This window comes from Etheostoma cragini, chromosome 16 (genome assembly GCF_013103735.1).
Source record: "Etheostoma cragini isolate CJK2018 chromosome 16, CSU_Ecrag_1.0, whole genome shotgun sequence".
In the NCBI taxonomy this organism is placed as follows: Eukaryota; Metazoa; Chordata; class Actinopteri; order Perciformes; family Percidae; genus Etheostoma; species Etheostoma cragini.
The window spans coordinates 2,716,440-2,730,221 of NC_048422.1; the positions used below are offsets into that span (position 1 = coordinate 2,716,440).

The 13,782-nt window shown below is 40.2% G+C and overlaps 1 protein-coding gene and 1 long non-coding RNA gene across 4 annotated transcripts in view; one reads left to right on the top strand and one right to left on the bottom strand.

Moving 5' to 3' along the window:
- Positions 1-6,236, top strand: part of LOC117959034 — a 17,048-nt gene extending 10,812 nt beyond the window's left edge. Inside the window, exons 2-3 of the long non-coding RNA XR_004659861.1 lie at positions 456-458; positions 6,178-6,236. This is a non-coding gene — a long non-coding RNA (uncharacterized LOC117959034). The remainder of the gene's footprint in view (positions 1-455; positions 459-6,177) is intronic.
- LOC117959018 (WD repeat-containing protein 7) overlaps positions 1-13,782 on the bottom strand; it is a 137,022-nt gene that overhangs the window by 26,787 nt on the left and 96,453 nt on the right. For all 3 annotated transcript variants that reach the window (XM_034895852.1, XM_034895853.1, XM_034895850.1), the window contains 2 exons: positions 9,708-9,935; positions 817-1,003 (listed from right to left, as the gene is read on the bottom strand). In XM_034895852.1, coding sequence (XP_034751743.1) covers positions 817-1,003; positions 9,708-9,935 — 415 coding nt within the window. The remainder of the gene's footprint in view (positions 1-816; positions 1,004-9,707; positions 9,936-13,782) is intronic.

Consider the following 13,782-nt stretch of genomic DNA (forward strand, 5'->3'; position numbering starts at 1 on the left):
TTTGGAAAATGGCTGCAATGAAACAAAGAGTGAAAAATTTAAAGGGGTCTGAATACTTTCCGTACCCACTGTACATTTGTATCTATAGGCAGTCTTCACTCTGGAATCTGAGAAAGAAGACTGAGCAGTCAAACAGACAAACGCTAACAATGATCAAACCAATCAGTTCCTGAACAGAAACTGAGAATACAGAACCGCTGTGATTTACAGTGTCTTTTTATTCACTTTGTATTTAAATGTACATCTCTATGTATCACTTGAATCACTTGCTGTGTAAACTTTGTTTTTAATGCACAGAATGTATTTAGAGCTGCTTCAAGTATTTTAAGTAAGATTCACATCTTTTCAGTCCCTCTGTATGCGGGCCATTAAAAAGACTGACCATTTTAATATTTATCCCTCAAAGTCCAAGTCAGTTAAGACAAGTCCAAGTAAAGAGGCAAGTCTTGTTAAAGCAGGTTCAAGACATGTCCTAAGTTAATTGAGTCTTAAATCTGGCCAGTCAAAGCCAGTCTACATTCAAGTCACAAGTCATTTCTCCGGCTCTTTCTCACTGTTTAAGTGGCATTTGAGGACTATATTTCAACATATAGCACACTCTGCAGGATTTCTTGGACATACAGTATTTCTTGGCAGTTAAAAAGGAAAACTTTCTACACACATTACACAATATTGGGTAATGTATAGAAATCCTCAGGTCCTCTTACTTTATATATTTATGCATTGTGTTTGTCTATTTCAGTATTTAAAATGATGATGATAATGTTTGGTAATTTCGGACTAACATTTGAGTTTGTGTGTGTGCCGTGGACTCACTTGGCCAGCTGCTTCTCGGCGTCAGCACAGAGCTCCAGCAGCCCCATGAGCACCGCTGAGACGTCCATGTACGGCTCCCACACGGTGAAGCCTCGGCCAATCAGATCGATGGCGGTGCGGTGGATGGTGCTGTGGGGAGGCAGCTTGGGGCTGGGGGGCTGCAGCAGCAAGAAGGTCAGCGCCTTACCTTCAAACGGTAGAAACAGTGCACTGCAAATTATTTGGTTCGATCTTCGGTAAGTGGTAGATCCTTTATCTTGTTTTAAGAGTAAATTTCCTATTTTAAGTGTTCAACTTTACACTATAATTCTGTCCATCTTGCAGCATGGACAGAATTTTACTAGTTTTGAGTACCTTTTCCCTCAGATTTAGTGTTTTATCTTCTTTTTAGACACGCCTTTGTTGTAGTGTAGAATCAGTGTAAAATAAAATAGAGTCGGTGTTGGAGGCTGAGCCGCCAACAATGCTACGGCACATTTTATGTGACTTAATCATTTCATTTCACAATTTCTTTCTCTACTTAAGTTGCAAGAGGGAATTATATCAGGACCAAAAGACAATTAACATGTGATAAAGATGGATAAAATCAAATTTCAGACACCGCAACTGTATCAGCCACCATCATGCCTCAAATTGTCCATTTTTATGATGGTTTCTGAAATAGGACATCAAATCTGCAGTCATGTGTTCATTGGACAGTACACATTGAACACTAACATAAATGTAAATGCACCAGGGGGTTCGCCAATATTGCTGGAACATGACATTTATATGAAGAAACTCATGACTTCTTATAAGCAAAAAATACAAATTCTAACATTTCAAATGAGGTTCTGGTAATTCAACTTAGGCAGGCAGGCAGGCGCACGCACGCCCACACGCACACACACACACACACACACACACACACACAGAAAGAGAGAGAGAAAGGATAAAGACAGCGCACATATGGAGGTCACTTCATAGCTGACCTGACATTTGAGCCAGTCTCTGTGGGGACAGACTGACCATTAACGCTCCTGAAAATACACCCCCCGCCCCACACACACACACACACACACACACACACACACACACACACACACACGTTCCTGAGCTTTTAGCGTTTTTTTTTACAAAGTGCTTCAAAAAGTCAGAGGAAAATCAACTTTTGGAAATGTTAACAGAAAATCACATGTATTTACATTCAGTTATCGTACATGAACTGGTCTTCATTTTATGTATTCAAAGTCAGTGATGTACATGCAGAATATTCTGGACAAGCTGTGTTGTATCGTTGTAGCACGGAGACACTACATCAGCATTAGAAATGCTTTTTTCTTCTTTTACTGCTTCAGTTTTGTTGTCTTTTTACTTGAAATTTAAATGCAAAAAAAGTCGTAATATGAAGGAACATATAATATATAACAGATCATTTACTTGATCATTAAGTATTTATAATCCTGTGGTGGCTCTTAAGGTCCTCCAGTCTCCAGACACACAGAGCTAATGTCATCATCTGGATCTCCTGGCATTTAATCATCAACCCGCCTTAAATGGCAAACCCTCCTTCCTTATTGGTTTATATGTACACAGACACAGCATATGGATGGGGCTATGAAAGATATAGCTAGAGGCTAACCATGTTAGCATTGCTGGGTACGACTATTACAATATATACCGGCAACTACAGACACAGCGCTAACTGTGTTAGCATCATTGTGCTACGTTGTTATGGGTGACATAGATGGACATTGCTGCGCTAACATTGTTAGCAGCTATGTTGTATCGGTTTGTAAAGACACAGAGTCAAACATGCAGGATGGGTGTGTTGTTAGCATGTTGTGACTGAATCAGTGATAGGTTGGTGAACTCTGACCCCTAGCTGGCAATCTACATAATGAGCAAGCACCAGTAAGCCAAATCTATCAAGTTTTTGTTACACACATCAATATACATTCAAACAGTGGACTAAAAATATCTGCACATACATTTTGACCTCCAGTTAGTTACTGGTATTAGTACAAATCATTAAGAAATCTATAAAACTTTGAGTAATACCATTCCTTTTGTGCTTTTTCCACCTAACTCTCTGGAAACATGCACCAGTTTGATTCCATTTAGTATCAAATAGCTTGGGAGTTTCCCATCTTCTATTTTCACTATTACAACACTGACTCTTATTAGCACCTGTTTACCGGTTCCACTTATTCATTAGTCATTCTCTAATTCAGAGCTGTTCATACTGTTCATATTATAATATAATACCAGCAATTCCAAATGGAAGGCTGGGGGTTCGATCCCTGACCCTGCAGTCCCATGTTGTTGTCCATGGGCAAGACACTGAACCCTGAGTTTCCCCCGAAGCTCCATCGGAGTGTAAATGTGTGTGAGTGTTTATCTGATATGCAGGTGGCACCTTGTACAGCAGCCTCGGCCACAGTGTATGAACAGTGTATGAATGGTTGTGAAAGGATCCATTTACTTTGTTAAAGTGCTTTGAGTAGTCGTTAAGACTAGAAAAGCGCTTTATAAGAACTTGACATTTACGTTGGTGGCTAAAACCGAGCTAGTTATCTGGCTTATAACGTAACATTTTATGTAAGCCTTGCTACCAAGCTACAGTAAATCTTACAGTTGCTTTATTGTTTCGAAGCCATAACATTACTAGGGCAAGTTGTTATCTTTAGCTTTATTACAATTACTGAGCAAGCTTTAAGTCAATTGCTGGTGTGTATCACAAGATTTCCCAAGCAAATTTCCCCATGGGGGCAAAAAGTCTATATCACATCTCTTAAAATATGTTAGTTGTAGGCTTACATGTAACCAGAGGTGGGTAGTAACGAGTTACATTTACTCTGGTTCGCTGGATTCCCAAAGCTTTGGAAATGGCTTTATAACCCTTTCCAGACTGATAGATCTCAATTACTTTCTTTCTCAATTGTTCCTGAATTTCTTTGGGTCTCGGCATGATGTGTAGCTTTTAAGGATCTTCTGGTGGACCTTACTGTGTCAAGCAGCTCCTATTTAAGTGATGCCTTGATTGTGAACAGGTGTGGCAATAATCAGGCCTGGGTGTGGCTAGAGAAATTGAAGTCAGGTTTGGATAACCACAGTTATAGTATGTTTTAACAAGGGGGGCAATCACTTTTTCCCACAGGGCCATGATGGTTTGGATTTTTTTTCACCTTTAATAATAAACACCTTCATTTACAAATTGCATTTTGTGTTTACTTGTGTTTTCCTTGACTGTTGTTTAAATTGGTTTGATGTTCCGAAACACTTAAGTGTGACAAACATGCAAAGGAACAGGAAATGAGGAAGGGGGCAAACACTTTTTCACACCACTGTATACTGTGAATGGGGATATATTAAAACACAAAGACTCACATCTCAGTGGGAACCAAGGGCCTTCAGGCTGAGAGCCTCGGACAGGATAAGGAAGTTAGAAAATACTGAAACGCGTTGTTTTGGTACTTTTTTCAATTTGCTGAAAATAAGAAAAATAGAGAACACCAGCCTTCTTCTTTGAAAAATGAAAACAAAATGTTACCAGGATCTTTCTTTAATATAAAAAGAAAAAAGAATTGCCTAAATGTGCAATATCTATGTAGTATAAAATATGATAAATGCCATTTGCAAACTTCTGCCTTTCTATAGTGATAGAAAATCAATTTAACATTAGTTTCAAATAAATTGATAATCAATAAATAAAGTGTGTAGGTGACTGTGTGGGAGGATGGGATGGGATGGCATTATAATTTGGGGGTCATAGGGCAAGAGGTCATCAGTCAAATTTCAAACCCTGACATTGTTAATGTGTGTGTATGTGCTCTTCACACAGTCAACCTCATCACAGAACAGGCATCAGTGGTTATGAGGTCAAAGTTCAACACTGTGAGCAGTGCCAGTGTTTGTGTGTGTATGTGTATAATGAACCTGACGCCCACATAGAACATAGAAGCCTCTTAAAATAGTTTTTGTCCTGGACTGTTAAAGATGGCTGTTAACAACCAGTGATCTAGTCAGTGAGCCGGAAGTGAGATACGTAAAGGACACTGATCCATTTCTTAAAGGGGACATCTTTGTTTAAAGGCAGACTCAGGCTCAAATTAGCCAATAGCTATTGACAAAGCATCAGCTGGCTATAAGGAGCTGTTAGTTAGAGCAGTAAACATGCCACATCAACACAGAGAGGGTGATTAGACCAGGAGGAGAAGGAAGAGGGTGAGGAAGGAAAGAAAGAAGAAAGGAAGTAGGGAGGAATAAAGGAGGGAGGGAGTAGGGAGTGTGAAATAGTGACAGATTGGTGAGGTCTAAAGTTTACCAGGCCGTGTCGACCACTAACAGGCTTTCTAGTTTCTTTCCTACACCCCCCAACCCCTTCCTCTGTTTAAGCATAAATGAGAGGTGAAGGTAAATCAATGGGGACTTGGTTAGTGGATGAGAGCCGGATCGGACTCGATGCAGGGTAAGGGAGAGAGAAAGAAATAAAAAATAAAAATAAAATAAAGACACTAAAAGAGAAAGATTAAGATGGAGGTGGTTATCTATAAATGGATATCTATACAACGACTGCATTCATAAAGAATGCCTGTGTAAAACCCCACCAGTAGCTGGCAGCTAGCAAACTGGCTTGCTTTAGCAGACTATAGCACTATTTACCATTAGCATAATCCTAGCTAACTAGCATGTAAGCAGTTCACCAGCTGCAGCAGTTCACCAACTAGCACTGCAAAAAGTCTCTACTGTACATCTAGCCTCAAGCACCTTCACCTATTTTGGGAGTATGCGTACATGTCTTTCACGGTGCCAATTTCAGGTGTGACGAGGCACTTAACCCTCAAATCTTGCTAGCCAAAGTTAAGTCCAAAACGCAGCTTTACTGAAATGATTAAGAAGTAATTAATCATTAAGAAGTATCCAAATAATCTATGGTCAGTCCAAAATTAAGCTACTGTAACCATTACTATGTTTAATCATTTGCTAATCATTAGTAACTTTGCAAAATATTTGATTGCCAGGATTTAGCTAACTACCTAAAATACTGAAATGTTGCTAACGGTATACTAACCATAAAAAGCTGCAGATCAGTACCATGGACAAACACTTCAATAAAACCCAAAACCATCACAACAAATATTTGCTAACCAACAGTGATAAAATGAGAAATCTGAAAAGTCTTGGGAAAAAAAATGATTTGCACATTTCCCTACTTAGATGACAAACATATTAACCACCGCTAAGCTTATATGGCTAAATGGTTACTTTGAGCTGCTTGGTTACTTTGAGTTAAGTGTGAAATGTGTAAAATGTTCTAGATAAATAGGATAAACAGGTATGGATTTAATTTTACAACTGAAATACATATTTTTTTATTAGAGGGATAGTACCAAAAAAGGTACTGTTGGGTACAGAAACTGAATTTCAGGTACTGATATCAGAAAAAAATGGTACCCGACCCTAGCAAAAGTGTGCAAATTCTAGATGAATTTCTTGAAAATAAATCCAAATCAAAATGCAAATGAATGTGTTGCCATGCACTAATGTTGCCCTAATATAAGAAGCAGAGGAAGATTATCACTTGGTGGTGCTAATTCTCCAGAGAGTAGGGTGCAATGAGATGGTGTAATTAAAAGAGCGCTCGGCATTCCTCAAAACAGGGTTTAGGTTCCATCCCCTGCTTGTCCCTGTTCTATTTTCAACAGTATAAAATAAAACTAAATTTCCAATCTAGTCTAAAGAATTTTTTAAAATGCCACGAGTCACGGTGAATAGGCCTCAGAGGGCACTCAAGGTATTTTGACATTTACTGCAAGCATTATTGTCCAGAGATGATACACAGATGTACAGTTTCTCTCTTTTATCCTGTCCAATCACATTCTCCCTTTCCTCAGTCTTCATCTGTCCTTCTGTCCTTGCTTCCTTCCTTCCTTAAGCTCAATCTCCCCCTCAATCTTCCCTACATTTCCCCCTTCGCCATATGAAAACATCAATCTATACTTCGCTGTGTAGACTACTGTACCTTCCCTCTCTTCGGGTGGACAGCTCTCATTCATCACACACAACGCTGTATGCCAACAACAACAATCCATCTTTCAATTTTATAACAGAGCGAGAAGAGGGGGAGATGGAGAGTGGAATGAGCGGGAAAACAACTGACTGAATGAGAGCTGGGAGAAGAGTAAAAAGAAGAGAAGGCTACAACAGAGGAAGAGTCAGGAAAAAGCAGCAAATGTCCTCAAATGTCAGCAGACAGTCTACAATTGTCTGCTCCAGCTTTATATTAAGTAATAACACATTTTAGGATTCAGTTACTCTGTGGGGGGAGTTTAAGGAGCAGGTTGCTCTGTGGAGTGTTTAGATGGACCGCAACAATGCAAGCCCAGCCAAATAAAAATGTGTCAAAGTTATATTATGTTAACCATATTAGCGTGATGTGCATCATGGCTGCTAATTAGCGATATCTTATAAAATACAGTAGTTACAAGGCAAATTGTGAGAGTCCAGGTCTTTATGCAGGTCACTGTCCAGGAGAACAACCTAGACGATTACCTGACAGTGTAGCGTCACGCCTCATGAATCCCTCGTCCATCTTTAAGACCGTCACATCGCCTGGACCACCTCACATTTTAGACCCAGACAGCTATGCTCAAGCATGACTTCCTTGCATCTAATGTCATGTCCAAACATTACCTCGTGTATTTCAGCCGCTGTACAACTCTTTTATGACAGCTGTGAAAACATAATGGTAATTGATTCACCTAGGTATGGGCTTTGAGCTTTGAAATCTTAATTTCGTTTTGCTCTTGAGTGACATTTTTGTGAATCAAAGTGGTCCATTAATGGAGCAGAACATGTAGCCTTATATGAAAATGAGTACATTTTAACTGGGTAAAGCTTTAGTTCTAGCTTAACTACTTAATGCTGAGACAACATTAAACACTAATGATGTTGAGATGTTTAGTCTATTCTGTTAAGTAAAAAAACGTATCATAAACGATCAAAAAGTCGGATGGGCAAGTGAAAGGTTTTGAGTGGGTGGAGCTCTACCCCAGGGATCAATAAGTTGTCATCTGATGACATGTGTGTGTGTGTGTGTGTGTGTCCACACAGGTGAGATGACCACTGTGTACAGGGCCAACACCACAGTCTATCAGTGAGAGTACAGGCTCTGTCACTGGGCGGATGGCCCCTAAGGCAGCCAATCAGAGCTCAGGGGCAGCAGGATGGAAGAGCAGCTCTGCTTAGTGCAGGTTTGATGCCCACCAAGGTCCAACGCTGCAGGCACAGCTTGGTACAGGCTGGGCCCAGTGAGTGTGTGTGCGTGTGTGTGTGTGTGTGCATGTGTGTGTGTGTGCATGTATGTGTAAGTCAGTGCCAAGCTCCTTAAAGGTGTCAAGCTTGGAGGGTGAAAATCAATCCCATCTCTCTCCTTGCCTCTAATCCAACACCAAAGTTTCTACGTTGTCAGGTGAGTAGTTCTGAGTTTAGAAAAAAAAAACATGATTTTGGACCAAAACAGGAACTACTGAAGATTTCAGTATCTGTCTGAATGTAAGAGATGTGTTCAAAGTAGTCCTGTAGCAGTCCTGTGAAGCCACACATATATGCACGTGTACCTAATATGATATCTGGTCGCAAACCCCAAGACTAGACAAGCAATCAATGGTAAGAAACCAAATCAAGAAGGTTTCTCTGTCCGGCAATAATGGAGATGCAGAATACAGCCCAACAGTGCAAGTAAGACATTAAACAGATGAAACAAATTATAGGAAAAAAAGGATTACAAAGAAAAAAAAAAATCAATAACAGTATCGGCGCCACTTCTGCCACTGTTTTCTGTCCCACACCCGCTGACTTCACTTGCAAACAGCAAAATGTCTCCTTTTATTGACACAAAAGCTGGAACATCCCTGTTTGCAAAATGCAATCGAAATGCAAGAAGAGCATTGTAGATTGATTTTTTTTATGATGTCTGCAATATATAAGAAAAGAGATGTTTAAATGACAGGAAAACATATTGGCCAATCTCATGCACTCAAATAACAATCATGATGGGGGACTAGATGATTTTGGTCTCTACACCTAACAGGGTAGGAAGATTTTGAGCTAAGTTAGCATTAGCTTCTGCTTTTAACTTTGGAGCGCCTGACTCCTGGAACAAATTACAACACCGCCTTAAAACCTGCAAACTTCTACTTGTAATTGCTTTACATAATTGTACTTTCCTTTGCACCCTTATTATCCTAATATATTTATCAAATCATGTTTAAAATTCAGAAAGTTTCAGCGTCTTTCTATCTTTCTACGTTGCAAGATTATGACAAACCGATTGAGATCATGAAACAGAATAAAAGTTTAGGTCTACCCTACTTTGCTGCTTTGAGTCCCTCCAAAAAGAGCATGTCACTTCCTGAAAATGGTCTAAATGGAATTGTAGTCTTTTTTTCTTTTTTAAAGGCAAGAAACTACTACTAACAACAACATAATATGACTTCAGGGACAAACACTAAATGATAAAAGTGGTAGAAAACAAATATAGTTCTTTATATAATATCGGGAAGCGTTGAACATGGCAAAAATTTAAGTTAAACAAATGAATGAGTATTTTATAATTGTATGGCTTATATATGTATATATGTCATCGTGCATTGTAGCAAAATGGTAGAATCAAGCACATATACCAAAAAAAGCTCAAAAAAGTAGAACCAGTTTTTTTTAAAGTGCATTCTTTGTATATACATTATATATATTTATGTGACAAAAAAGACCTTGATCTATAATTTAAGCCATTCAATATTTGATGGATTATGAAGAAGATATGAGGAAGTAATTCATGGGGACAGACATTTTGCTGCCTAACATGAATGATCCAAATATAGCAACGAGTGTGTTGTCTCTGTACATACATGTGTGCCTGGCCAGTGAGTAGTTGGATGACCCTCCACTTGTCAATCCGAAGCCTTCGGGCGCCTGTCCGCCGGCTCGGGCCCGTGCTGACCCCTTTGGAGGTTCAATCTCAGCGCCAAACTCCGCCCCGATGACCCCCAGCAGCACGATGGCGGTGGCTTGTTTACGGCGCTCCTCATACGAGTTGGAGATTTTCTTGGCGTTTGGTGGAAGGTTGGACAGACATCCTGGTAGAGAGACACAGAGAGAGAGAATAAGTCTCTTGTGGTGGCTAATGTTGATTTAGCAGTGTTTACCTTAAGACAGGAAGTTCCACACTGGAATGAAGACTGTGAGAGGTGATAAAAGCTCTGGAAAAAGCTATTATTTAAGTAAAAAGTAACTTTAAAGCTTAATGATCAAGCATCCCTGTGTATTGCATAGTTGAAATAATCTGCTTTAAGTTGCATAAAAGTACATTTTAGTCGACAAAATCATCCTAACACAAGATTACATTTACCAAGGTCAAGAAACAATTGTCTTGCTCAAAATCAGAAATGTTGAGACCCCCTTTATGCTTCGTCAGCACCCCAGAGCCCCTGCAGATCCTAAACAACACACACACAGACTGTGCTGTTTGGCCCCTGCTGATGCACCCAACCAAACAAGAACCAACTCACATATACATATCAACATAAGTCCTAACATTGTAATTTGCATCATATCCCAAATGTGCCTCCCGCAAATATGAAAAACCATGAACGTAAAACAATAAAACTGCCAACGGCTACTCGTAATGTGTTTGAAATGAAAAGGATACATTAAAATGTAAAGCTGCAGGACCTACAACACAAGTCTGAACTATAAATGCTGCTTTCAACACACTTTACTGATATTGGTGACTTACTAAAGGTAAATAAGTTAAGAATATTTGCAGTTTATAGTAAAATGTCTAAATATACTGCTCATCTGCTTATTTCTTTCTGTCTTCCATCCTACTTTAAGGGATGATTTAGCTGAATAGAGAGAGCATGGGGGACCACAGTTCTCATTTCTTTCTTTTCTTCCTTTTCATGGTGAAAGGTGGTTCAAAAAACAGCAGGCCTGTGAGTCTCCAGTGGGCCGATAACAACTGAAGAGGCACACTTCTATTGTCCTGGTATTAACCATTATACACACACACGCACACACACGCACACAAAGGTTTCCAGTTGCACGTGTCCAAAAGCCTTCCAGAGGTGTGTTTGCACTGTGACTAAAGGCTTTCAGCGGGACAATGAGACTTGTGCCTGTGCCTGTGTGTGTGTGTGTGTGTGTGTGTCTGTGTGTGCGTGTGTGTGTGTGTGTGGGCGTGTCCAACCATTGTGTTCACCAAGACGACCCCAAAATAACCTTTTTTGTGTCTGTGCGTGTGCGGCGGGGTATACACAGTGGGAAACCGATGCAGCTCTGAGAGGAATACGTGCATTTGAGTGTGTGTGTGTGTGTGTGTGTGTGTGTGTGTGTGTGTGTGTGTGTGTGTGTGTGTGTATCACAGTGGGAGATGAGAGCTTCTAACACCCCTTGGATCAAAGGCCCAATAAGGACTACACAGAATCTGTGTGTGTATGAAACAATCAAAACACACACACACACACACATACACACACACACACACCACCCCAAGGCCCCAGATTTCTTTCTCTTATTTTGTCTCTGTGGATGAGCGAGCACAGCATATGGATTTGAATTGCAGGGGAACAAGCACCCGCTCGCACATACACACCCACACAGTCATTGACGGGTAAGTGGTTAGTGAGCACACTGGGTGTGATGAATGGGGAGAGGGAGAGGGAGAGAGAGAGAGAGAGAGAGAGAGAGAGAGAGAGAGAGAGAGAGAGAGAGAGAAAGTACCGAAGTTATGATCGTTAACAAAAACGAACAAAATAAAAAAAACTGTGTGGGGAAAAAACATTGTTGGAAACTGAATAAAATAAAAACGAGGCATTACAATAAAACAAACTGTAATGTCTGTTTGCAAAACTAAGTAAACTAAAATACTCGAGTAAATGTCCTTAGTTTTCTTCTTTGTCTTTCATAGAGCGTATAACGTTGTAGTTGACATTTCCGACCATAGACCTGTTTTATACAGTCTACGCCGTAGACATATATAGTTTCTAAATGGAAACCCAGAAATTCCGACATTCCGTGTCAAATTGAACATCACATACTCCGTTAGCCTTGCCTGGCATCACGGCGGTACCAAAAGTCGGAAGAGTGCTTCCACTGGCGACCCGGTAGCTGCTCAAATATCAAATGCATGGGCGCCCATGGGTGTGCTGGTCTTTCAAGGAGGCGTGTTCAAGTGAATTCTTAGCGTATTGCTATCTTGAGGTAGCGGGAGGTGATCACGCGAAAACAAAAACTTGATTAAAGACCCCCAGCTACACATTGTTCAATTTTTGTGGTAATGTCTGGAGTTCTACCATGGACTCTGTAACCTTGGTTACCTTGTTTCAAGCCATTCTAATGCGTTATAAAAAGCCTGCAGGAGGACTTGGCTCCATTTGTTCCAGTTCTCATTAATATTCAACAAGCTAAGCTGCTTGACTCTGATTGGCTAACAGCTAGCCAATGAGAGCCTGGCTATCAGCATCCTTTACCCCAGATAAGCGCGGCAGCACACAAACAAAAGCACGCAAAAGATTACAAATAAAAATATGACGGTGCAAAGTTGCCGTCATAATAGCAGTGCTCCATGGTACAAACATGCTTGGTTTTTAAAAGATAATGGGAGATGACACTAATTGGTTGATTACATTTTACGCCCAAAACACACCTATGAATTAATGAAGACACCACGTACAACCCTTTTGAACTATGCGCCCGGCGGACAAACCCTCTAGCCTCATGCATCCTCAGCAGAAGTGGACTAGACAAGCATTCAAGAAAGGGATGAAATTCAAAGCCCCTTTCACACGTGCAATACAACCCTCAACTTATCTAGACATTACCCGGAGGAGCTGCATGTGAGAACGCAAATGTCCGAATGAGTGGGACGGGACGTTAAACAGACTTTACCCTGCCAGCTTCCTAGTATAAGGACCCTGTAATCTCCGATTGAGCCCATGTTTGAACAGAACAGGTCATTGGCCGGAAAATTCACAATGTTGACGACATTTCTATCACGTGGCTGGTGCAAAACCAAAAGAACATCCAAGACTGAAGATAAAGGATTTACACGAAGACACCAGCAAAAATGTCAGAATGAGATTCCGGAATTTCTGTCCAAAAGGGCCATTGCCGACATCGTCAGACAAATTCAAGGAACGGCAAGAGACTTGCCGAGTACGACCAAACTACAAACCGCATTCATTACTGCATAATCTACCCAGGTGCCACATCTAGCCTAAACCAAACATAAGTATTTCCAGGAGGTGAGAAGGCATTTAACATGAACAATCTCCTGTTGTGTGCTACATGTGTGCTCATAAGTTTACATGCCCACGCTTAAGTTGACTAAAAAGAGTAATAAAAAAATCATCTTTTATAAATAGATCTTAACTCCTTACTTAAAAAAAGAAAGAAAAAAAGCCGACCTTTTAAGGACACCAATTTTCTTTGTGAATGAATAGTGTATTTTTTAATAAATAAATGTTCTTCCTTAAAATGCAGGGGACATAAGTATACATACCCCTATGTTAAATTCCCATAGAGGAAGGCAGATTTTTATAATTAAAGGCCAGTTATTTCATGGATCAGGATACTATGCATCCTGATAAAGTTCCCTTGGCCTTTGGAATTAAAATAGCCCCCCACATCATCACATACCCTTCACCATATATAGAGATTGGAATGGGATACTTTCCATAAAACCATTTGCCATGACCTTCACAATCTTCTGACTTCAACATAATTGAAAATCTATGGATAGACCTTAAAAGAGCAGTGCGTGACAGAAATCCAGCCCAGAAATCTCAAAAAACTGGAAGACTTTTGGAAGGAAGAATAGGTGAAGATACCGCAAACATGAATTGAAAGGCTCGTGGTTAGCTACAAGAAGCGTTTCCCAGGTGTGAGACTTGCCAAAGGTGGGGTACAAGATGTAAACTCTGC